The 25,509-nt window shown below is 36.4% G+C and overlaps 1 protein-coding gene across 1 annotated transcript in view; it reads right to left on the reverse strand.

The window, feature by feature from the left end:
- LOC107724564 (arf-GAP with SH3 domain, ANK repeat and PH domain-containing protein 1-like) overlaps positions 1–25,509 on the reverse strand; it is a 114,091-nt gene that overhangs the window by 20,766 nt on the left and 67,816 nt on the right. Inside the window, exons 6-20 of the mRNA XM_016533539.1 lie at positions 19,707–19,781; positions 19,046–19,095; positions 18,646–18,775; positions 16,545–16,630; positions 14,918–14,993; positions 14,305–14,391; positions 13,613–13,621; positions 13,258–13,358; positions 13,057–13,126; positions 11,102–11,189; positions 10,792–10,840; positions 8,926–9,089; positions 4,704–4,837; positions 3,748–3,839; positions 3,369–3,555 (exon numbers count right to left, since the gene is read on the reverse strand). Coding sequence (XP_016389025.1) covers positions 3,369–3,555; positions 3,748–3,839; positions 4,704–4,837; positions 8,926–9,089; positions 10,792–10,840; positions 11,102–11,189; positions 13,057–13,126; positions 13,258–13,358; positions 13,613–13,621; positions 14,305–14,391; positions 14,918–14,993; positions 16,545–16,630; positions 18,646–18,775; positions 19,046–19,095; positions 19,707–19,781 — 1,398 coding nt within the window. The remainder of the gene's footprint in view (positions 1–3,368; positions 3,556–3,747; positions 3,840–4,703; positions 4,838–8,925; positions 9,090–10,791; positions 10,841–11,101; positions 11,190–13,056; positions 13,127–13,257; positions 13,359–13,612; positions 13,622–14,304; positions 14,392–14,917; positions 14,994–16,544; positions 16,631–18,645; positions 18,776–19,045; positions 19,096–19,706; positions 19,782–25,509) is intronic.

Genomic DNA, 25,509 nt, shown 5'->3' on the forward strand with positions numbered 1-25,509 from the left:
ACATGCCGCGGCTGCAGTATAAACACAAGCACTGACTAGAGCGCCTCGATCAGCTCCGGTTCCCGTGGAGACGTAACGCGCCGCAGACGTGTGCAGTGAGGCGCAGATCAGCTCTAACGTCACTGAATCTGCTGTTAAAAATGAACCATCCATTCATCATCATGCAAAACATACACGACAAATAGCTAATTTTTCATCGTTTCTTGAAACGTCATAGCATTCCACACTGCCGATGACATGCCTGTGGCTTAAAATCATTTACGTCCCCACGCATCATGTACATGGTCAGGCGTTGACGTCATCAAATTGCGATCGGTTCGTGAGATCGGCCAAATAGTGAGTACCGATCGAGTCATGAAAAGTGATTATCGGCCGATACCGATCTCTGGCCGATCCATCGGAGTTGAAACGTCATAGCATTCCACACTGCCGATGACATGCCTGTGGCTTAAAATCATTTACGTCCCCACGCATCATGTACATGGTCAGGCGTTGACGTCATCAAATTGCGATCGGTTCGTGAGATCGGCCAAATAGTGAGTACCGATCGAGTCATGAAAAGTGATTATCGGCCGATACCGATCTCTGGCCGATCGATCGGAGCATCCCTACTGGAAAATGTAAAATTACATTTTCAGATGTATTAAAATATAAAACAGTTATTTGAAATTGTAAAAAAATATTTCACAATATTGCTGTTTTTACTTTGTTTTCGATCAAATAAAATAAAAGCAGCCTTGGTAGTTATAAGGGACTTTCAAAAAGACTGACCCCAAACTTTTGAATAGTAATGTATGTATATTGTAACTTCAATTGTGTTATGTAATGTATTGATGAAGATCCACTAACATATCTGGCTAATAGTGTCTCTGACATAGCCATGGACACTGCTTCATGTTTGAGGATTCAAAAAAAGATAACCCGAAATCAGCTTATGCTCGGGCAATAGGCTACATCAGGGGTTGCCAACTAGCAGACTCCGGTCCGAATCCGGACCACAAAGCATTTTGACATGAGGAAATAAATACATGCCAAATGCTAATTTCTAATAAAATCAAATTTATATCAAGCACATCAAGGTCAGATCAGTAGAGCCGTTTGGGCCTATGGCGCCATGGGTTGCTACTACAGTTAACTGTTGCTATGTTCAGACTATGTGCAGTCGTGCGTTTAGTGAAGACAGCAGAGAGCAGCGCACAGACAGATGAAACTTTCAGTGAGTGTAAAACAATGGCATTCTCAAAAATTAGGAAAGTTAAATGTAAGGCCATAAAAAGTCTTGGTACAAGAAATTCTTAATTGGAGACCCCTGGCTTAATGTGATTAAACTTCATTGAATAAATATGAGCGCTGCACGTTTCAAAGTCAGCTGCTGCGCTACATTATGTACTGCCGTTAACGGAGAAACCAATGTTTTTACTCATTTACAATTGTTGTAAATGTGAACTGGTGGACTGACAAGATAATGTATTACAAATATAAACAATTAAGATTATATTTATTCGTTAAATATATTTATATGTTATTTAATTAATATAATGATAGATAATAATTGTTTCAATTAATATAATAATTGATACTTGTAACTCTATGTTCTTAAAAAAATGGTTTAAAGGCTGAAATGTGAAGTTTATCATTTTATAAAGCATTTTGTTTTTGTGAAAACCTGTATCTGAACTCTAAATCTTTTTACAGTTATTTTAATTTTATTTGTGCAGGTCTTAAAAAGTCTTAAATTTGAGCTTACTGTAAATATCCTGCAGATATAGGTGAATGGCAAAAACCATCAATTCATGTTTTTTAGGTATATAATTGTTCAGACCTCGTCTGGTGAGGAGTGTTCATTACTGGACCTCAAGCAATTTTATTTGAAGACCCCTGGGCTACATCATAAAAAGCGAAACAGAGATAATTTTAGATTGAGAATTTTTTCCCCGAATACACCCCCTCAAAAGCAGCTGTTCATCTCTGAGTCGGGTGGCAGCATTATCACAGTCATTAGTTGATACAATGACAGACCCCTCAGTGAGGAAAACGGAGAAAAGATCAAGGCAGATGATTCAAGTCACATCCAGCGTGTCTGCTTTCTGATTTTCACCAGACCTCAAAATCTGTGCTCATCAAAGAGTCTGATGTGCATGGGTCATCGATCATGCCATATAATTGTTTAGGTATAAATACACTCTGTCCCTGTGGACCTATTATCTCCTCCCAAAATGGTCGGCATATTTCCTTTCAGGGGTCAAATTTTTTTTTAATAAAAATGAAATGGTAAATGATTAAGTGACCCTATTTTCCCACTGTCCTAGTTACTATACCTTTAATGATCGATTTGACTCTCAGACGCTGTCACTCACCTGTCCTCCTTCAGGTAGTGGTTCCATAAGCTCTACCCCCTCAGCATACACCTGGATGAGAGCTAGCAGGTCATGTGACCTGATGGCTTCAAACAGCTCACTCATCTTGGCTGCTGCTGAGCTGCAGGTTTTTCTTGCGAACTTATGATCTACATACTTAGCATTGATAAACTCCTTACGAACAGTCCTAAGATCGACATAAGAGAGAGGGAAATACAATTTTTGTAAAATGGGATTTTACATTAATATCCAAACATTCAAAAATGTTTAAGCAACTGAAAATAAAGGAAATTTATAAAGCATTTTGTTTTTGTGAAAACCTGTATCTGAACTCTAAATCTTTTTACAGTTATTTTAATTTTATTTGTGCAGGTCTTAAAAAGTCTTAAATTTGAGCTTACTGTAAATATCCTGCAGATATAGGTGAATGGCAAAAACCATCAATTCATGTTTTTTAGGTATATAATTGTTCAGACCTCGTCTGGTGAGGAGTGTTCATTACTGGACCTCAAGCAATTTTATTTGAAGACCCCTGGGCTACATCATAAAAAGCGAAACAGAGATAATTTTAGATTGAGAATTTTTTCCCCGAATACACCCCCTCAAAAGCAGCTGTTCATCTCTGAGTCGGGTGGCAGCATTATCACAGTCATTAGTTGATACAATGACAGACCCCTCAGTGAGGAAAACGGAGAAAAGATCAAGGCAGATGATTCAAGTCACATCCAGCGTGTCTGCTTTCTGATTTTCACCAGACCTCAAAATCTGTGCTCATCAAAGAGTCTGATGTGCATGGGTCATCGATCATGCCATATAATTGTTTAGGTATAAATACACTCTGTCCCTGTGGACCTATTATCTCCTCCCAAAATGGTCGGCATATTTCCTTTCAGGGGTCAAATTTTTTTTTAATAAAAATGAAATGGTAAATGATTAAGTGACCCTATTTTCCCACTGTCCTAGTTACTATACCTTTAATGATCGATTTGACTCTCAGACGCTGTCACTCACCTGTCCTCCTTCAGGTAGTGGTTCCATAAGCTCTACCCCCTCAGCATACACCTGGATGAGAGCTAGCAGGTCATGTGACCTGATGGCTTCAAACAGCTCACTCATCTTGGCTGCTGCTGAGCTGCAGGTTTTTCTTGCGAACTTATGATCTACATACTTAGCATTGATAAACTCCTTACGAACAGTCCTAAGATCGACATAAGAGAGAGGGAAATACAATTTTTGTAAAATGGGATTTTACATTAATATCCAAACATTCAAAAATGTTTAAGCAACTGAAAATAAAGGAAATCTATAATTTACCGGAATGTATTTTCAATACACTAGAAAACTAAAATATAATATGACAATTAATTTTATGCTTGCTATATGTACTTACATGTCACTAGCAGGAGTGGGCTTGGGAGACGGCCAAGGAAGATTTCCCTCCATTATTTCATTAAAACTATTGTTTCCCACATTCTTGGCCAGCTGAAAGCAAAGAATAGAGGAAAACAAAATGAAATATGCCTAAATTGCAATACATCTAATTCTTCAAATATCATTAAATAAATGAATAATTATTAATTATGTAGAATTATGTAGAAAAATCAATTATGCATTTGTCTCATGCACTGACCCCATTTCATTATATGAAATATGATTTTAAAATATTAAAGGGTTTGGCCATGGACTATTTATTATTAGATAATGTATAAAACTGAGTGCTGCATTTTAAGCTTGGCCTATAATAACATTAATAAGTATCATACTGATGTATTTACACTTGGTTATGATGCTTCTTGCACCATAAAACCATTAAAATAAAATAAAAAATGTTAATATTATTTATATACTATTATTGTTTTATTGTACAATATTTTGAATGAGCATTTTTTTTTTTAGTTTTCATTTTTATTTTAGTTACATTTTTAGTAATTCTGTATTATTTATTTAGTTTTATTTATATTTATAACAGTTATAATAGTCTTGTTAGTAATTTTAGTGCTTCAAATTAAACTTTCTGCAGCTAGTTACCAAGGCAACTTACATTTTTCATATAATATTTATATTTTATTTTAGCTTAATTTCAATTCACAAACATGTTTTAGTTAAAGATGATAATAGGATATTAAGTTTTGCACATACAAATTTAAACTAACTTGATACATTTTGATATATGTAGTAAGGACAATAAAACATTTAGCTGAACTTTTAATTTGGCTATATTTTTTATTTTGTCACATAAATTAGTTTGTGATCAAACAATAATTGGCAGACACCCTGCAATACTGCCAAAGAAACCCTGTTTAAGACCTTTGCTATACTGAAAAAAAATAAATAAATCGAACACACCAAGAGTTCAGAGGTTCCCAGTTTGTCTAGCTCCATAGACTGAATGCGTGAGATGTGGACACCCATCTCCCGGTGAATGCCTGAACATTCGATGCACGTCAAGATTCCGAGGTTAGTTGACAACCATTTGGGATCTGAGAACATCAAAAAAAAATGTTGAAAAGGAAAATAAACAAACACATTTTTACCACAAGGGGTCCTAGTTGCACTCATAATTTTAAATTCTAGTGGACTTTAAAGGATATTCCACCATGATTCCAGTTCAAAGGGAGAGTATATGTTCCATTCAAAAGGCATTAAAATGTGCAAGACGTGAATTTAAATTGTATTTATTTATGTCACACTTCTCTAGTAAGTTTCATCTGTGTGAAGGTGCTGCAGGCACTGGCGTAGCGCAAAGTGATTTCCTGTGCTCAGGGAATAGGGAGCAATGAACACTGTGTAGAGACCCTGTCAATCGGAACACAGTTCATGCATGGAGCTCTCTTCTAACGAGCTGGTTATCTGAATCAGGTGTGTTAAGTAAGAGAGACATGCAAAATATGCAGAGCAGGGGGTCGCCAGGACTGGAATTGAGAACCACTGTTCTAGAAGATGGAATGGTAAATACTGAATGGAGTTTAATTCAGAGTGCCATGCTATCCGTGTTTGTATGAGAATATAACACGATCTGTTTGTGTGTTAGTGTTGGCGGCAGGTGTGTTTGTGGCTCCATGAGTGCCAGTGACATCCCTGAACAGAACCAATGACAGGGTAACAAAGATAAGAGAACACACACATACACAGCAGCTATATATAGATACAGGTCTTCTCCAGCAGCTTTCTCTGCATGTGCAGTAAATCCCAGATGTACTTGTACATTATTTCTTCTCTGACAGACACACAATCAGTTAGCATTAAATACAATCATTCATCTCTCTGGTTAAAAAAATAAACCAGCCTGTTTTCAAACAGACTCACTGGTTTAAGGAGTCATGCACCTTGACACAGATTAGTGTTTCGCTCTCAGCGGAGGAGCTGAATAACAGCTCAACACAATAACTCAAGCCTCATGGCGTGTGGACCTGAAGCTTCCTAAACTTGAATCTTTGAATCAATGTTGACTAGAATGGTTCGTTTTAAAAAGGAGTATGATGCAACTATGATGCATACTCATCCCACATAGTCTGTGCTACTGACATAAATGATACCTGAAATCATGTGACTTATTTTTTACACCTAGTTCATAAAATGCAACCAATCCTTAACACCTGACCAACTGCAGTGCAACGTCCTTACAACCATCCAGAACACCAAAGAAACTGCATAGAAGAAATGTAACAATGTGCTAACAACCTTCCAGAACACCTTAACACCCTCATAGCAATGTAGCAATGTGCTAACAACCACCCAGAACTCCTAAACGAGAATAGAAACTATACTAATTTAACAACCACACAGAGCACTTTAGTTACCACACAGCAATATAGCACGATGCTAACAACCACCTAAAACACATTAGCAACTGCATATAAAAGTAGCTATGTGCTTAGTGCTAACAACCACGTAGAACACCTTAGCAACTGCTTAGTAATATAACGTGCTACCAACCACCTAAAACATAAGAACTGCATATGAAAGTAGCTATGACACCTTAGCTATGACACAGCAATGTAGCAACATGCTAACAACCTCCCAACAGCATAGTTGTGTAACAACATAATTCAACTTATATCTACTGAATATTTGGTCTATAGTTCATCTCATACGTAATATGAATTAAAGGTGCAATTCATAACTTTCAGTCACGTGACTGGCTCGAAGACCTGGAGGAAGCAGATGGATGGAGGAAGTTTTTAATGGATCTCAATTAAAGTAATTTAGCAGGCTAGAAAAACAGACAGTAGAATTGTGTGAATGTCAGAGAGTCAATTGTGTCCTTTTTCTTGGCAGGCTCCCATTTGAGCAATAGCTTTGCCAGAGTGTAGATTAATTGAGTGGCATCCTGGTAATGCTGTAATAACAGTAACCAGAGAAGAAGAACATGATGAATGATGGAATTACAGCAAGGCCTTGATGTACGAAATGCAAGGTCATTAGCCCCGCTTGTCCCGTCCGTCAGGGTGTTAGAAACTACATGACCCATGCGGCTGACATATCGTGTCCTTTCCAGGGAATCCGTGGGCTTCCCGGTGAGGAAGGAGCGAGCGGACCGCAGGTATGGACTCACATATACACTAAACCCAAGACCTACTGAAGGCTACTACATGCACTATTCAGTCAAAGAAGTGATAGTGCATCCAATTGCAATCCATATTAAGCACCCGCGGCAATATTTCAATCATTAAACAGTGTCACAAAACGTTGTAAAAATACTTAAAGTGCCTTAATATATTTAAAACATTAATATTAAAATATCAAATTTAGTAATCTCTATATTAATGATGCATAGTTTACATAGTCTGCGTAACAATAACTGGCGGTCAGTGGAGCAAAGCTTCGTTTTGCCCTCCAGGTGGGCATTCCTATAAGGGTGTGATGTCACGTGAAAACTATCAATAGGTGATTGTCTTCAGAAACATTTTTTGTTATGCTGGTTGAAAGTCTCTTCACATCCCGATAGCAATCATTAAGTTAAGTGGTCTAAATGTATTTATCTGTATTTATATATTCTGTGGAAGGCGTAGGACCAAGAAATGTTCGTCCAATCAAAATGCTCGGTCCGAGCGTTTTAATTGGCTTTCCTACCTGCCTGTCAACATATGTATTTGCATACCTCTGCGCACCCTGTTCGCGCAGACAGGATACATCATCAGCGCGTTCACGCACGCTGTGCAGACAGAGCGAGAATGGCAGACCAGCATCAACAACCTGATCTTCCTTCCTGGTATTGTAGTACTTTTACTAACTACTATAAAGTTTTCTCACCGGTGAATGACACATGATGTAGCCCAGCGGTTCCCAATTCCAGTCCTCACACAAGGGAAGCAGGGGAAATCCGTTGAAGTTTACTTCACTTCGGAACATTCATTCACGGATTTGCGCTGCACAGCATCTTCACACACAGATGAAAGTTACTAAAGAAGTGTGACATAATATACCTCTGTAAATAAATACTATTTAAATTCACGTCTCGCACACTTTAATGCCCTTTGTATGGAACATATTCGCTCGCTTCGAACTGGAATCATGGCAGAATATCCGGTGATGTACATTTCCCAGGGCACTTACGGTCGAACAGAACAAACGTCGCACGTGATAAGAGATACATATGAAATGTGCAGAGTAAGAGGGCACGAGGACTGGAATTGGGCACCGCTGATGTAGCCTATTGTATTGTAGTCTCTGGTATTCTGGTCTGTCAGCGTATATGTGTTCAGGGGGCATGGCTTTGGACGGCGATTGCAGGGAGGGTGGGACGTTCGCTTTCAGTGCTATCAGGCTAAAGTTAGCATTTTCCAAGGTTTCCTACTGCACCTTTAAAGGACCGTTCACACCAAGAACAATAAATATAAAGATAACTATATTAGTGTCTACACCGATGTTAACATTTTTTGTTATTATTATTATAATTGTGGTGTGGACTTAGAATGATTAAAACTTTATAGTTATAGTTATTGATAGTTATTTCCTTGGTGTGAATTCTGGGCCTTTATTCTGGCATTACTCATTAACAATGGTCATCTAACAGGATAGCATTAATAATCTTTTCACTGATAAGCCTGACAATCTATAAAAACGTATTTCACCGATTTATAAATTGTTCATCAATTTATATGTTACAACAAATTAAAACAAGTATAAAGGCCCCAGGATCCTTTCCTGGGCCACATCTCTATCCTCTTGCAGAGAGAGAAAACAATGAACGTGAAAGAGGCTGATCAAATAATCCCTGGAGCAGCAGCCGCCCTCTCAGAACGTTCAGCATAGCTTGCATGAGCCAATTACATAAGAGAGTGATGTAACAGCGCTCGTCTGTACTGACTGCCTGATCCTCACACTCACACTGCCGCTGCTTCATCATGAGAGAGACAGATTTCACTGGTAATAGAGTGAGAAAAACAGAAATAGGGATTCAAAAAAATAAAAACAGATTGAGTGGAGAAGAGACCTGAGAGGAGAGAGTGAAATGAGGCCGAGAAACCTTACCAGACAGTTTTATTATTATTTTCTTTTTAGACAGACAGACGGACGGATAGATAGATAGATGGGTGGATGGATGGATGGACAGACAGATATGCACCTGGAGCCCCACAATCACAGCACACTTCATTTCCGGGCATGCGCAGCACATCGTCTATTATGGCTTTAGTGAGATCTTCCAGCCCATCATCTCCTCCACCCTGCTCTCCTCTGAAGGCCATGTTAAGCGCCTCCTCCTTACTGTTAGTTAACACTGAGATCCATCTGTAGAGGCAGAAACACATTAACAGAGCAACACAAGGAGAATTCTCCATCTTTTTTATTTACAGTTTTATGACACAACTAAATAAACTGAAGAGTGCAAATTAGGGCAAAAATCATAAAAATCAAAGACAAAAATCATAATTGTCGATTATTCCCTTGAAATTGTAATTGCGGTTATTAATTCCGATGATCACAATTTACATTGAATGATGTTTATACCATTGTTTGATGCAACTGCATGCCGTATTTTTATATGAAAATAAACAAGCTGAAAACACTCTAACTGAAAAACTTTTAGTGCTTTTCAATAGTATTAAGCCTCAAATGTCAACTATACATCGGATTGGTTTCTTCTTTAAATTATAAAAAAAAGTAAAAATATGAATGGTATTATAATGTTATACTAAAACTAAAATTAAAACAATGGAAAAACCCTTAAGATAACACGTAGAAAGAAAAAACGCATCTTAAGCACACAGAATAACATAAGTGGACTTTGAACGATTAATTGCCACTTTGAACGATTACGTAATTGTGGCATCCATAATTGTAATCACGATTAGAAATTCGATTAATTGTGCAGCCCTAGTGCAAATACATTTTTCTTTGGAATAACATGCTAACAGGAACATGTATTAGGAAAGTTGTCCATTTTTGACTGCATGGTAACTGTACACAGTTGCTACTGTAAAAAGCTTGAATTGCTTATCCATTCCAGTCCTTCTTCTGATTGGTCCATTGTTTTAAAACGGACACTGATGTGCTGCATAACATAAGATTTTTATAATATTGTCTTAAACACTCTGTCATGTAATGCTGAAATACCAATGTGCCAACAAGAGTGTATTGCTTCAAAAAAACAACAGCTAAATCCTAAAGCAACATTTAAGCCCTTCTTCAGACTCTCTTATTCATCTTCCTACTTTTATCCCTTTGCCATTTTTTTTCGTAAATAAGATATATTTTACAAAAAATGGGGTGATATACTAAGTTCAAAAGCATGCCTTGCCTCCTTGTTAGCTAGATGATGTGATCGGCTTGTGGCTTTTAAAAGAGATTCCAGTCAAAGCAGAGGTGAAAGGACTGCAGGACTGATGTATAAAGGGGTTATAGGGCCTCATTCTGATCAGCCTCTGTGCTTTTAAAAGCCCTTTATAATGGCTGTCAAATGGCTCAGTCATGGAGTTCTCTGATAAACAGCAGGGAGCTCACAGCAGTGTAGGTAAGAAGCAAAGCCAGCCGTTAAAAATACTTAGACACGTTATGAGATGGTAGATGCTTTTTTTTGTGAGAATGTTTGCATCTAAAGGAGTCTGGGAAATGTCATTGTGGTGTTAGTGACCTCAATGAGTAAGTACCAAATTATAACAATCGAACACCACTTCACAGACTTCTCACAACAGAGATTCACGAAACCCATCGAGCAAATGCTTTAGACGAGAGTTAAAATCTCAAACTCTATTTGCGATATTAGTTTGCCGTAAAAGTAGTACAATCTAGTCACACAAAATAATAGTTGTTTTCACCTCTTGGCAGATTGCTATAATTGTTCATAATTGTTAAATTGCAGAGAGATCCCATTATCAGCATATAAAAAATTATTACAGATTACTGCATTTACAGAGAAGTTAGATTTCAAAGTTTGTGACTTACAGATGCAAAGTGGTGTAAAAAAAAAAAAAGTCCCATAAAAAAATCTTACATTATAAATTCCTGCTCATCTTCAGCCTGGAAATGATATGTACGGTTATCTGAAACACATGACAAATAAAATATAAGCCATCTGCATATACATGAAGTGATTTCCATTAATCTAATTAAACACCAGAAGATAGTATTAAAGTCATAAATCACATTAATGTTGCAATTATACAACTATTTAAAATTAAGTTTGACAATTTTCTTCCAAGATTGAGTATGGTAAAGTAAACAAACACATTACACTAAGCTACTAAATCACTCCTGTGGTTTCCCACAAAAGAAGCTCTCCCTGTGGGTGTCTGTTGACTCACGGGAAATGAGATCGAAGCACTTCCTGTCCTCAGTGCTGGGCTTGACCTGACATGTGAGCAGGTTGAGTTTGACAGGCTGCCTGTTTGACTGAAACGAAATGTGACAACAGGAAAAATGCTTGACTACTTCATATTCCTGCTGTAGCATACCAGACCGTGTGATTTAAAATTTATAATGACAAAATGAAGCTAATACAAAGATTATATATTATTTTGGTAGACAATCATTTAACGTAGGTCTATTACTGGTCTACAGCCCACAGATGAGTTTGTCAGTCTGTCTGGGGTACATTCAGAACAGAAAGTACTCTTGCGCACCATCTGCACACTTTTTTTTCTGGTATATGTACACACTAGATGGATATCTTTAGCTGAGTGTCATTTTTTTCAGCATCTCATACCGCATATACATGTAGTAGCATATGGGTCACAGTGCATTAGTGCATTACTAAATGAGTAGAGTTTTTAAAACTATAAAACACATTTAAAAAAAAAAAAAAACTAAATTAACATCCTTTTACAAAGAAATAATATTCACAAAACACTTGATAGTAGTTTGCGAAGTTAGTGATTTAACTATTAGATACCTGATATAGGCTCAATCGCATAGTGATATGCATACAGGCTACTGACTGAACAAAGGTGTTGAGAAATGTAACACATATGTTTGTTACATAACACTGGTCCAGACTGTTATGAATATGGTTTGATTTGACGATGAAATGTGAGACAGAGGGTCTAAAAGGGGGAAAGTTACATCATGGGGGAAAAGACAAAAAATGATGACATATGATGTGGAGGGTGAGGGAGGACAAGACCTGAGACTGAGACATAGAAAGGGAGGCTAACAATGCTGACTGGTAGTGTTCAGTTAAACTAAAAATGTTGTCACATTTTCCATTGCTTAGTAAACATCTGTGGGTGAAATCTAGTCTTTTTTTTTTAACGTTAATATGCCACGTTGACCATAAGAAAGCTGCTTGGTTTGAAAGTGACTTCTGTGTGAGCTGTGCTTCATGCATTGCTCAACTATTGGCAATGGACCTTTTTGCCTGCATAATTTCACTTATTGTGACTGACTGGTACTGTGTCCAAGACAATGATGTTTAGGAGTGAGTATGTTTAGGAGTGTAGTAAGAACCTTAGCAGGCCACATTTGATATGAAGTGAATGAAAATAAGGCTGTGGAGAGGAGAAGAGAGGAGAGAAATTCGATGAAGTGGTCAACACTCAGTTGCTCATTTTCCCAGTGGGCTCTTAAAGCTAAAATAAAGCATGCTTTCAAACATTCATAATTTTGTTTGCAAATGCCCCTTTTGCGTGTCATGCCTCCCCCAAACACAGCTCTTATAGCATATTTCAACAGGTAAAGTAGAATTCTTCAATAAAAGGTCCAACATATTAGGAACACTTTTAACTTGAAGCTTAGCTTACCTGTCGAGAAGAAACTCTGCAAGTTTGTTGTATCGATTGAAACCCGAACATGTTGTATAAACACTGGCAATGTTTACCCTTGTTTTACTCCATTCTGTCTCGGTGTATTTTGGCAAGTCTTCGAATTTTGGCTTGCACTTCTGTGATGGAATCTGAATTTTTTTTTCCCACACCAGCTAAACTGAATGGAGCGAATTCAATTATTTATGGTCCTGAGCCTTCCACATAAGATTTATATATATTTATGTAATATTAATTATTGATTGCTATCAGGATGTGAAAAGACTTTCAACAGTATAACAAAAAATGTTTCAGGAAAAAAGTTATTCTAGTCTACCCTTGCTATAAAGAGGGACACAGTGGGATGTCTAGGTTGTTATGGAGACATTCAGCCAAAGTTCAGAAAGCTGATGAAGTCTTTTCACTGTAAATGTCAGACCTCTGTTTTATTAGGCTGATTATAGGATGACATGGTTTATAGTGAACAGGGTAAATCACATGAGTGTGTCTGAGTTACTCACAGTGGCATGAGAGATGGTGAGAATTCCTCCTTTAACTGAACACTTCCTCCTCTGCCACACCTTCCTCAACCTACAACACAACAATTATACTGCATAACACTACTTATAGCAGAGAGCAAGAACTCATATTGATCAGAAATCACATCTAAATGAGTGTGTGTGTGTGTGTGTGTGTGTGTGTGTGTGTGTGTGTGTGTGTGCCCATCACTTTTCTTCAACAGATAGCCTTTCTTCTCACTGCCAAACTCTTTGTTTCCCTGCAGCTGGTGCATACTGTAGCCACCCTGTTTACTCTGAGAGTCCTGCTCAAGTACAAACACACATACACATGGTGCTTTAAACAGCTATATGCAGTCATTGATCCCAACAGATACTGCATACACAGAAAAAAAAAAAGTGTAAAAAATACACTTTTGTAAAAGAAGATTTTTCAATATTTCTCAACAGATTTGTAACCTTTTAAACATCAGCTTTATCTGACAGCCACTTATTTAATGTGCACACACGACAATCTCTATCACATTCACACGTCATGCTGTACATGCTGAACACTTACTCTTCTAGACTTCAATCCATACAGGAAGCGGGTGAGAGAGACATAGGAGAGGGTGTGAAAAGCATGGCACATGTAAGCTGTGTGTGTCGAATCTGTTAAACCATTTAAATGCACTATGGTACACTACACTACGGTTTGTTCTAACTTACAGACTTGTCTCCCAGCATGCTACCATAATTAAATGCAAGTTTGCTGTCACGACAATGTGTTGGCACTTAGCACATAAAACAAATATTCATTGACTAACTACTTATTGTCATTTATTTTCCTTATTAAACATGATAGAGTCAGCAATTTTTCTCTGAGCAACCAGTGGGGCACAACACTGGTTACCAGCAAGCCCAATTTCATACTGGCTACCAGCATGGTACAGCACTGGGCACTCCCTCTCACACTCTCCCCTGTACAGGTCGAGCATTAGGGAGGGTCTGTACATTAGATCCACAGATGTACTGCAAAATTCAACTCTTCAGGTTTCATTCAATTAAAGGATTAATTAGAATTCTACATGTGTACAGTATTTTAAATACTGAATAGATTTACTATATTTACATATTTAACATATGTAAATGTAATGAACATTGGAAATATTTAATCCCAAACAAGTCCTTTGATTGACGTTTGGGCAATTAAATGATCATTTGCATTGGTCCTAAGACAGAGCCCTGAGGCACACCACACTCTACACCTACCTCCTTTTGGTCCAGCTGTAGATAGGATTTAATGATATCCCTTAATGCAGTGAGATGCTTTTTCTCTTCATCTTGTGTTTGTTTTATCTACATCACACAAAATCAAAAAGAACTTGTTACACATACAGTATCAGGGGTGCAGGACATAAACCCGTCATTGTAAAGTACCGCAATATTTCACCTTGTAATAAGGTTTTGATATCCTCATGCTAAGAATTAATATTTGTAGTTGCATTTTTCACTTTCATATTTTGAGACTGGACCACATGAATGATTATTGCCCACCATTCAGACCAAGTCCAGCAAGGTAAAACATGGTATAGTAATAGTCAATGCACAATTATTTTTAGTTGACCAAAGATCTTAGGAAAGAACATAACAGTGCACAACACAGAGGTGTAATGCAGCTCTGAGAGAAACAAGTAAAAGATTGCAATAACAGTTTTAAATGACTATACACTAAACACTAAATTTTGTAATGTGACCCAGATACTGATAAAATATTTTATTGCCAAGTCCAATCCATAACAAAGTAAGCAAAAAAGGTTTTATCAAATCAAATATTTTTAAAGAATTAAAGGAATTTTTAATTTTTAAAGAGTAAGGTACATACATTGTAAAGATCAGCTGCTAATTTCTCGATGTACTGCTTTAGCTTATCTGCCGTCTTCAAGCCATCTTGAAAAAAGCTTTAAGAAAAAAAAAAAAGAATTACAACAATGGATTGATGAACACATTTTTCACACTGAAAACAGTTATCGGCTGTACATATTTTTTCAATACAGTCAGGAAAAATTATAGACTTTCAAGCTACACCACACAGAAACCTGCAAACAGGAAAGCCTGAGTTAATGATAAGTAAAAATATCATTAGCTCATAAGCCTAACAATTTATTGAAGTAGAGCTCTCTAATTAGCAAAAGTACCTTTGAAGCATTTAAAGCTTTGAACTAACAAACAAAACATTCAGTTTTGTGGATGCCTGTAGTGGAAATGTCCAGTTTCAAATATTGACAGATCACTAAAATAGTGCCAACACTAACAACCTGCCAAGAGTATCAGAGTCAAATTGGATGAGTCAGTGGTACAGACACTGTGCCACACATTCTGCTGTCAGGACACATCAGATGTTTACAGTATATATGAGGTTTGAGCATGATTCTGCATTTGAGTGACCGTTGGCATATTTTTAGCAAATTAAATAAAAAACTGTAGAGAGTTTTTCAAAGTATATGTATAATGCCTAAGTCTGTAACTTTATTAAAATATTTACTTCCTTTTAATTCCTTTTTTTTTTTACGTTTTCAAATGTTTATGAGAAAATCTAAAGTTTTATACATGTGTCATCTTTTAAAAGAAAGAAAACTGAATGTTCTGCCTATGTAATTATTAGCTTATTGTTCAATTTCTTCAATTTGTGAAGATTCATAATATAAGTGCAAATATATGCATAATTACTTGCCTCACATGCACAAAAACCAACATGTTCTATATTTCTCTAAACTGGATAATGCACTGGGAACATAAACACTGAATCCAATGAAAGTCAAATCGAATAATAAAACAACGTTCTCCACACTTTATGGACATGATCTTACATGTGTTAAGTTGTTTTTGCTGCAGCCCTACACTCTTGTACGCTTTACTTGTACACATTGAGTTTCAATAATTACATTTCACTATACAACAAAATCGAATTACTTATTTATAAATTAAACCCAGATAAGACGCTTTAAAAAAAATCCATAAAGTGTTTTTCCTTATTTAGTGATAAATGGTTGCTACACCAGGAACTTTTATATTTCTGCTAAGTCTGATAAGTCAGAACACAATCACACTAATCACAAACATTAACTTTGACAGTCTTACATCTGACCAATCAAAACCTTAAAGTGCAAGGTAAGCTTGCAGGTTTCTGCTGATGTATCTACAGGTCAAAGGCAACACTAGCTCAAAATAACCTTAATCTTTAGAGACTGAGAAGAAAAAAATGTACTACACTTTCAGTTCTTTCTTTCAGCTCATCACTTTTTCAGACTTTCAGGACAGTGACACTTAGGTTACATGGATCAATAACACTTCCGGTATCGACTATTAACAATCACACGTCAAATACACATTTATGTTGATAGTTGTATGACCTTAAAGGATTTGGATTTAAGCAGACTTATTTATCTAGTATATTGATATTGCAAATGTCTTTCGTGGTAAAAACACATCGGAAAGCAAATGGCACTTACTTGCACTGTGCATGGTAATACTTGATCAAGTTCTGAAGGAGGTCAACCCCTTTTTTTGTCTTTATTTCATTCACTTTGATCAGGTACTGCAAAAAGAGACAGACTTTGGTCACAACACAGTTTAGTATCCCAACAGTAGAACAAAAGATATGCAGTGATTGTGAAACCTTAAGTGCTATATTATTTGAAATGGATTATTCAAAATCATTCTAGGGAAAATTACAGGTACATTCTATAGCACATATTTAAATTTAGCCTAAATATTCGATTAACCAATTAACTGTTGTGTAATTTAGAAGCAACTAGAGAGGACAAAAATTTCATCTTTTAAATCTGAAATCTGAAAAGAACATGCAGTGACAAACCAAGCCCACAAAACAAAAGAATTAAACATCATCGTAATCCTGATTTAGCCCAGAAAGGTAAATTCCAGAATATCTTTCAAAGTCACAGCAGTTTTTGGCTATTCTCAGAAACTTAATCTGTCCTTTTGATCCCTGGCATGTCTGAATATATCTTGGGGTGAAATGGCACACATTCTGCTCATCTTAGAGTGTGTGAATATATTTGTGCATAACCTTTAAACCCATAACCACAAATTTGTCAACAATGTTAGACACACAACAGTATATAGTTTCCTAATTAAATTAGGGTGCGTGCACATCTTTGTTTTCATAATGCATACAGTAGGTTAGTTGCATGTGTTCGCTAGAGTTTGTCATTTCCTTCGATACTTCCTGTATCAGAATGAGTCACCTCACTGCATAATAAATTATTCATTGCTCTCATCTTTAGAATTAACTTAAATTAGATGTCTTGTTGAGTAAAAATAAACTTACTTGTGTAACCGCCAAGAAAGGAAAATAGGAAAAATCCAAATACAGAAGCCTGATAAATTATGAAAAGTCTAGACAATCCAGACTTTCAGTAATATACCACTGCCTCCTCTACATCAGTGCTTAATTAAATGAAAAAATTTGAATTTAATTTAAATATTAGATTTTATCAAGTGACTTGGTCCAATACCATCTGAAAGGCAACCTAAGGTTTCTTTTTTCCTAAGATACCTAACATTACATCTACCCCTCGCAAACCCTTAATGGAGAATGAAATAAATTCAAAATGCAATTCCTATTGACAAACACAATTCATCAACATGTTAAATAACCCACAGCTATCCTCCCTAATGAACAAACACAACACTGATGATTATGAAACATCACAATTTGAGCCATCTGCTCTAATGCTAAGGGAATCTTTCGAGACATAAGATAAAAAGGCCATTAGCACTGAGATAACAGCATTACATAATTCAGATTTATATTAGAAGTACCAATCACAACAGCTGGTGATGTGAGAGCAACCTGGGGTATTTGGTGTAGATCCATTAAAGGACTCGGATTGGCTGCTGTTTATTAAATGTTAATGTCATTAGCAAAACCTGTTGATAAAGTCACAAGTAAACTCATGCTGATGAATGAATGATTACTCACTGACCATTACAAAAAACACTGTAATGATAATGTACAGATCTCTCAGCTGTCCAAACAACAAAGTTTTTTGGGTAGTGGGAGCATTAGTAGAAAAAAAAAATCACTGACCATGTACATATATAAAATTCTCAGAATAATCTCCATATTCTGGTCAAGCCTTTAACCTAGAAAATGTATTTAAATGTCCCACAGCTACTGAAATATTCCAATATACATGTAATCAGCACAATATGAATAAACTAAAACATTCTTTTCTTGCTATTCTCTTTTGGAAATACTAAAGATGCTGTATTTTAGTAATATTGGATGGGTCTTAAATCAGCTTAATTCTCATTCATGTCCTCTACAGCAACACGCAAGTGTGCAATGGCCATATACTGTGTTATGTGTCCAAAATTGTGTTTGACAACTGTCTGTATCTAATAGCACTCAAAATTACCTATGTAGATATAAATTAATATTCTGTTAAAAACTGTTTATTCTAAATAATTTAATTAATTTAGAAAAACAAAACAAAACAAACAATAAAGAAAAAAAAACTATATCAACTATAACATATTTCTGGTGAGGAGGACAGGTTCTCCAACCAGCTCAAGTGCACTGCAGACCTCACACATCTGTAGTTGAAAAAGCCTCCGTTCTTTCTCCATCTCCTCAGCGATCTCAGCACCAGTGATCTCTGTTCGAATCATCCCGTGCTGCTTGGCATGCTCACGTTTTTCCTTCTCGATCTTTGTACTGTAAGATTGCAAGAAATGTGACCATAAAAAGCAATACAAATATTTGTATAATTAGAACAAACTCATCTGAGCTGGCAAATAGATTGCCGTGTTTATTTTGCATTAATCTCACATCTGTGGAGGAGAAAATGCGTTTTGATGGCACTTTTAGATTACTGTAAAATGCATCTGATAATTGCAAAAGCCCACAGACAGAAAATAATCAGTATGAATATACAAATGTGTATATTACAGACACACTCAGCTAACACGCATAAAGCAAACGTACAACTTGGTTTCGTAGTCCTTCCACGCCTTGTCAAAGGGTTTTTTCAGGTCCTGGAAAAAAATGGGAAAATAGTAATGAGTCAGGTGAAAGTAATTAGACTCCCTCATGTTTACAACAAAGCAGATGTCACACCCAAAATCCAATGACAAAGACAGAGCTAACACATCTGCATCATTGTGGAGGGAAGATATTTCTCCTGCAGTAAAGTAAACAGCACATTTAGGACTGTAACATCCTCATAACATCATTATTGTGATGAATATCTGGAGCACCATGACCATTACTTGTGGTAAATGACAGATCCATTAGTGGGCTCTGATTGACTCCTGGTGTGGTAGTCAGACTGCTGATCTTCTGATAAGCAGGACATCACAAATAGCCGCACTTGACCGCGCTCAGTTTCAGTACATTACATTAAAACTGCAGTGGGCTAGTTTAGTTTGTGATGTCATGAAGCCATTTACTTGAATAGAGCTTTACACACAAAGGCACTTCCAAGTACTTCAGCGGGTCTACAACATCTTCTTTTTAGATATTGTTTAAATGTTTCTGGCTTGGTATGAAAGCACAATTGTAGAGAAAGGTTTGCATGTATCTGCATGTGTATTTAGGCTCTGCGTGTCTGATGGTTTATGAGACTAGGTCTGTAAATATTTCTCACCCCCTTCACGCCTTTCAGGTCGCCTTTCAACAGGGAGTCCAGTGTGAAGATCACATTATGACTCAGACTCTGGAGCTGCAGGAAAAGATGGTGAAACAGAGCAGAGACTGTTTTAATACGATACATGACACTTGGCACAGCATAAGCACAGCACAGAAGAAATAAGAGAAAACATATCAAATACAGCCATCCGCACAAAGAGCCCGTTGAGAGACACAATCGCATCAGGATGAGTAGACCTGCATTGTCACCCGATACTCCGGGACAGATCTTTTAAATTAATCAACATTAATGTTTCAGACCCAAGAGGCCAGATAGTTTGGACTCAAGTAACAAGATGAGACCAACTGTGACACAGCCATTGTCTCATAAGACCTTAAGAAAAATTTACATCACCTGAAAAAAAGAAAAAAAGAAAAAAAAAAAAAATAGTGCAAAATCAATAACAGATTTAGGACAAATCTGGCATTATACACCTTTAAAGGCAAAATATGTAAGATTTTTTTTTTATTAAAATATCCAAAAAAACACTAGAACAGTGTTATGTATTTTGCTGACTTGTGTACTTACATTATCCCAAATGTTTCGAAGAATGTTTAAATCCAGAGAAATAAGCAATTTTAACTAGTGACACGGAGCGTGTCCATAGTGTCATTGTGTCGCCTGCCAATGACGTCATAACCCCTCGATTTCCGGTTTTGTTTTGTAGAAAACATGGAAACACCAAAGATGCTTTAATATGTTATGCGTTTTATTAGACAGGTGACGACCACACAGAGTAGCATTATAACAGAACTTTCAAACGTATCTAGTATGATAAAACAGCGCTGCTTTTCCCCCCCACATACTCACGACCGGAAGGAGCGGAAGCGGTCGACTGTGGCATAATAAAAGCTCCGCTGCTTTCGAGCCGTGTGTCGCGCTCGTTCAGCGGCCTCGTTTCGCTTCGACGGCTTTCAGCCTCACCCTGCTTCATTTTACTACGTTAATAAATCATTAGCTCATCCATGAACATGATTTCTGCCCGAGTCCCGTCGGATTGCATCGGCTGTGGGGATGAAGACGACGACTCTTTGTTTATTTTTAATATGCGCCCTCTAGCGGCGAAAATTACATATTGTGCCTTTAAATTTCATTAAAATAATTTACACTGTATACTCTATATGTGTTTATTTGCCAAGAATACAGGGATGCACAGATAATGAAATTATGGATAATTGTTTTTATGTTATGGACAATAACCAACAATAAATGAATGATATTATAAATATAAAACATTTTGTTAAAATAATACAAATTAAAACACATTGAGAAAAAATTATAATTATAAAATAAGGAGATAGCAGATCGATATATTGTGCACCCCTAAGAAATATGGCTGATATTGCTATCCAGTAATTGTTTATGTTGTAGCTGATAACCTTTATAATAACCAATATAATAATCAACAAATCTACACCATTCTGTCTATTTTTAAACAAAAACCAATATTCAACAAACAGTAGAAAAACTTTATAATATAAAAAAATAATAAAAAAGTTAAACTTAAGAGTATGAAAGTATAGGCCTATAGAGCAGGGCTATTCAATTATCTTCATTTGATGGCCGGATTATCGAATTGAAAATTTGAAGGGGGCCAAGGGGGTGGGGGGACATGCTAATCTCTTTCTGGGGGGCCTATAAAATTAGATGTTAAATTAAAATGCATATTCAGCAGTAAATTAACTACCAAATGAAACTTCCCAACATCAACATCTATAAAAGGTTAACATTAGTGTCATCTGTCAAACAATTTAAAAAATGACATATACATATAATTTCACATACTTATTATTTATAATTTCACATTGAACTTCCAAATTAATGTAAAAACAACATAAAGATGGTATATTTTAAATGTGTTTAATGGCATCAGTATCATTGATACCAATACTGCTACTGAAGTCTCGATTAAATGCTTTTCCCCTCAATTTTTGCTATTAATTATAGCCATTACAGTATAATTGAAAGCCATTATTTTTTACATTTAATAGGCTCTGAAATATATAACAACAAATTTTAAACCTGACTTAGTCCTAAATAGTTATTTTAGTCATAAAAAAAGTTATTTTAAAAACTGTGTTTGATTTTCTTCATTTAGGGCAGATAATGCAGATGGCAAATGAACACCAATGCTGAAAGATACACCGCCACACAGAAAGGCTGCAACAAAGCACAACCACACTGAAATTCTTCTTCATTTCATACAAATGTAAAGCTTTCATAAATAAGGATTGTTGTGATGGGGAGACAGACCATAACGTAGTATTTATATCTACTTCCTCTCTTCTTCACTATTCTTCAGTGTCTCTAAATGGAGGCTCTTGTTTCAGAATGATAAATACCTCAGCTTAGTGCCAAAACAGTCTAAAAGCACCGCTGCCAGACAACAAAGTGCCTCTTTTGAGAAAGAGAAGCGATAGCAGAAAACCAAAAGAATTAATTCTGCAGTTTAACCCTGTTTCATACAGCCAAGTTATTGACGATTGAACTCTATTGAGCTTAAATGCATCTTTCAAGCCTTAGTTGCAGGAAGAAAATAATTAGCCACACAGCACAATGCCAATAGTCCCATGGCTTAGCAGACACGGTGTGATTGCTGATAGCCTGCTATGTGAAAGACAAGCATGCATGTAATCTGTCTAAATTAGACCATCAGCGTACCAGAGAGGTTGCGGTACACAGGAGGGCGTTGTAGAAATGGAGAGGACATACTGATGTAACAGGAACCAGAGGAAATGTATCAGGGAAATGTTAATGCTGTTGTCGGCAGAAGAGGATGAGAGTAACACTGAAAATACACACAGAATGCACAGATAACCGTACGCTAGCACAGTGGAGGAAAACCATGTATACATTCTGAGCAAAAGTTTACCATTGCAACCATAGTATGTGCCAAAATACCAGTTGCTATACAGGCCTTGACACTGTAGGACAGTGGTCGCCAACCCGTCAATCGCGATCGACATGTAGATTTTTATCACTGTCCCAGTAGATCCCGAAAATAACAGTAAAATAAGTACAAAAATGCATTACATTTCTGGGGTTATATTAATGCATCACTGAAGGGAACGGTCTTGAGAAAAGTTTCGATGGCAATGGCATTTTCTTCTCCCCGCGGGTTGAAGCGAACCCCAATAAAGTGATATTTAGACCCTGGAATGGGAATTTTACTGGTAGATCCCCGCCGAAAAATGTGTATTTTACCCCCGGAATGCGATTTTTACAGGGGAACCCTCCTCGAAACGCGACCGGCGCATCACTAATTAAAATACTAAGTAAAAGGCCTCAAATTTGAAGTACAATCTGGGATGTCTTTTTCTATCAATTCTTCAATAGGTAGATCTTGTCTTTCATAAAGGCCGAGGTCAGGGATCTTGGGCCTAAAAAGGTTGGTGACCACTGCTGTAGGGTATATAAAACATGATTATTTTGCCAATACTAGTAAAATCTATATATTGAATAATGTTAAATGTTTCTAATCTTTCCTTCCTGTGACGGGGCAGCCCAGACAAAAGCTAGAAGAGTTTACCATTTAATGCTAGATACAGTATTCTATGTAAACAAAATACCAATAATAACCAGGGGGGGGAAAAAACTGTATATATAATGTGGGATTTTTGATTATAAAATACACTGGGACACTTATATAATTACTCTCTGACCTGAAAAATAAACAAATTTATACTTGAGTTAGAAACTTCTTGGTTCTGTAATCTAAAAATCTTGTATATTATTTAATTATATTATTTTTCACAAACAAAGAAATTGTAAAAAAAAAAAAAAACAAAGAAGAAAAAAAAACCTGTGCACTCAATAATCTGGTTGTAAGTCTGTGCACACACTTATTTTACATACAGTACACATGATTATGACATGAATACAGCATACTATACACTAGAGACCAACTGAATATAGCTCCGGTAAAGTTTGCGAGGTTTGTGGAACTAAATATTTATTAGATATTCATAGACTTGCATAAATTATATAAATGTTTATTTATTAGACAGAACCGTTAAACAAAGACTGTAAACTAACGAAGTCGGAGACATTTACTGGCCAAACAGAAAAATTTATCAGCCGATATATCGGCCTTGGCTATGTCAACCACTAGATTTTATGGTAGTAACAATAAGATGCAACAAGAATATTTTGTGAAAACATATCAAAATATGTTTATCATATATTGGCTACAAAGTAAAGAAAGAACTAATGAAGAAAGGAAAGCATGTAAGGAAGGATACCATGGTAAGCAATGCATGATTATTGTAATCATTAGGAAGAATATCACAGTACCATGATATCACCATCTGATTAGGGATGTTCATTTTAACCATTTAACCGGTTAATCGACCGTAAGAATTTTGACTGATTAATACAATCAATTAAACGGTTTTTAAAGTCATTTAATTATTTTTTTTTTCAGTAATTTATCAAAATATTTAAAAACGTTTGCTGCATGGTTAAAATACGCTACACGTATAAAGAAATGTGTTTTTAGGGGGGAAAAAAAACATAAGTCGCGTATGTCGCATTTTATTATTTCATTCAGAAATAGGCCTAATGCCGACGTGAAATATTTACAAACATTATAATAATTTAATAAACACTGTAAACATAGCTAGGCTATTTTAGTTCCCCTCACTCCACAACAAATTCTTTCAATTAACAGTATTTAGAAAAGAACAAGAATTAAAAATATAAGAAGCTACAGCAATATAAACGATAAGCCAAAACGAAATAATTTAGGTTAAAACCAAACTGAAACCAACGTTGGGTCTCTCATTCCACACAAAATCAAATGTTTCCGTATTCGCGATGTATTTGAATGCCAAAATATTATTTATTATGTAGCCTACTTCACTCGCGTTCCAATATCCACGTAAAACAAAATGTTTTGCATAACATCACGGCGGTACGGTGATAACACTTAACCTTAATGGCTTAAAGTGAGTTTTGAGTAAAAGCGGAATATAAATCTTATTTATCGTCTTATGTAGCATGATGTGTGCATGAATGGTCACGTAACACGCGTTTATTATGATAATGAACAGGCTGCATTGTCAAGGTAGCGATGCTTAATTGTGCGCGCATGCGGCGCCAGCACATTCACTTGAATTTTTTCCTTCTAACAGTGGAAGAAACTACTCCTTTTAGTCCTAAAGATAATCGGAATTGTAAAAGGTTTGCCTTTATTTGTGTACATTCACAATAAAAACAAATCTTTGTGCTTTTGTAAAATAAGCCTAAAGAAAAATAGGATGCCGCTTTCTGCCGTCTGTTTCCTTTCGCGCAGCACAAAAATGAACCGAAACTCTGCATATACTAGGCTACTTGTTGCACAGTTTTTCTTTCATTATCTTAATTTATTATTTAAGTAAAAATATGTTTCTCGTTAGGGCTGCACGATATATCGAAATATCGCAAATGTAAATATCGCAATATGCATATCGATTTTAACCGATGCGATGGCGCCGCAGACGGCAGCCTCAGTGTTTGGCTCTCCAGTGTTTGTACTGTTTTTGTTCGTTTTTCCTGTTTTTTTGTTTCTCAAAAACGATCAGTTTTACCAGGGATGAGCTGCTGAACATTCGGCAGAACACACCACACAATCTTCTACCGGATTTCGTTTATTCGGACGTTTTGCTGAACGTTGTACTTGGCGGAGCAGCTGCGCTGATCAAGCGCTTCAGGACGCGCAGACGGGGGAAGAGAGCCGGCGTGCTCGTGAAGCTCAGGAAGCGCGGATTCAGAACGCCGTTGC

The sequence above is a fragment of the Sinocyclocheilus rhinocerous genome, unplaced genomic scaffold, assembly GCF_001515625.1.
Source record: "Sinocyclocheilus rhinocerous isolate Xijiao unplaced genomic scaffold, SAMN03320098_v1.1 scaffold1507, whole genome shotgun sequence".
Lineage (NCBI taxonomy): Eukaryota > Metazoa > Chordata > Actinopteri > Cypriniformes > Cyprinidae > Sinocyclocheilus > Sinocyclocheilus rhinocerous.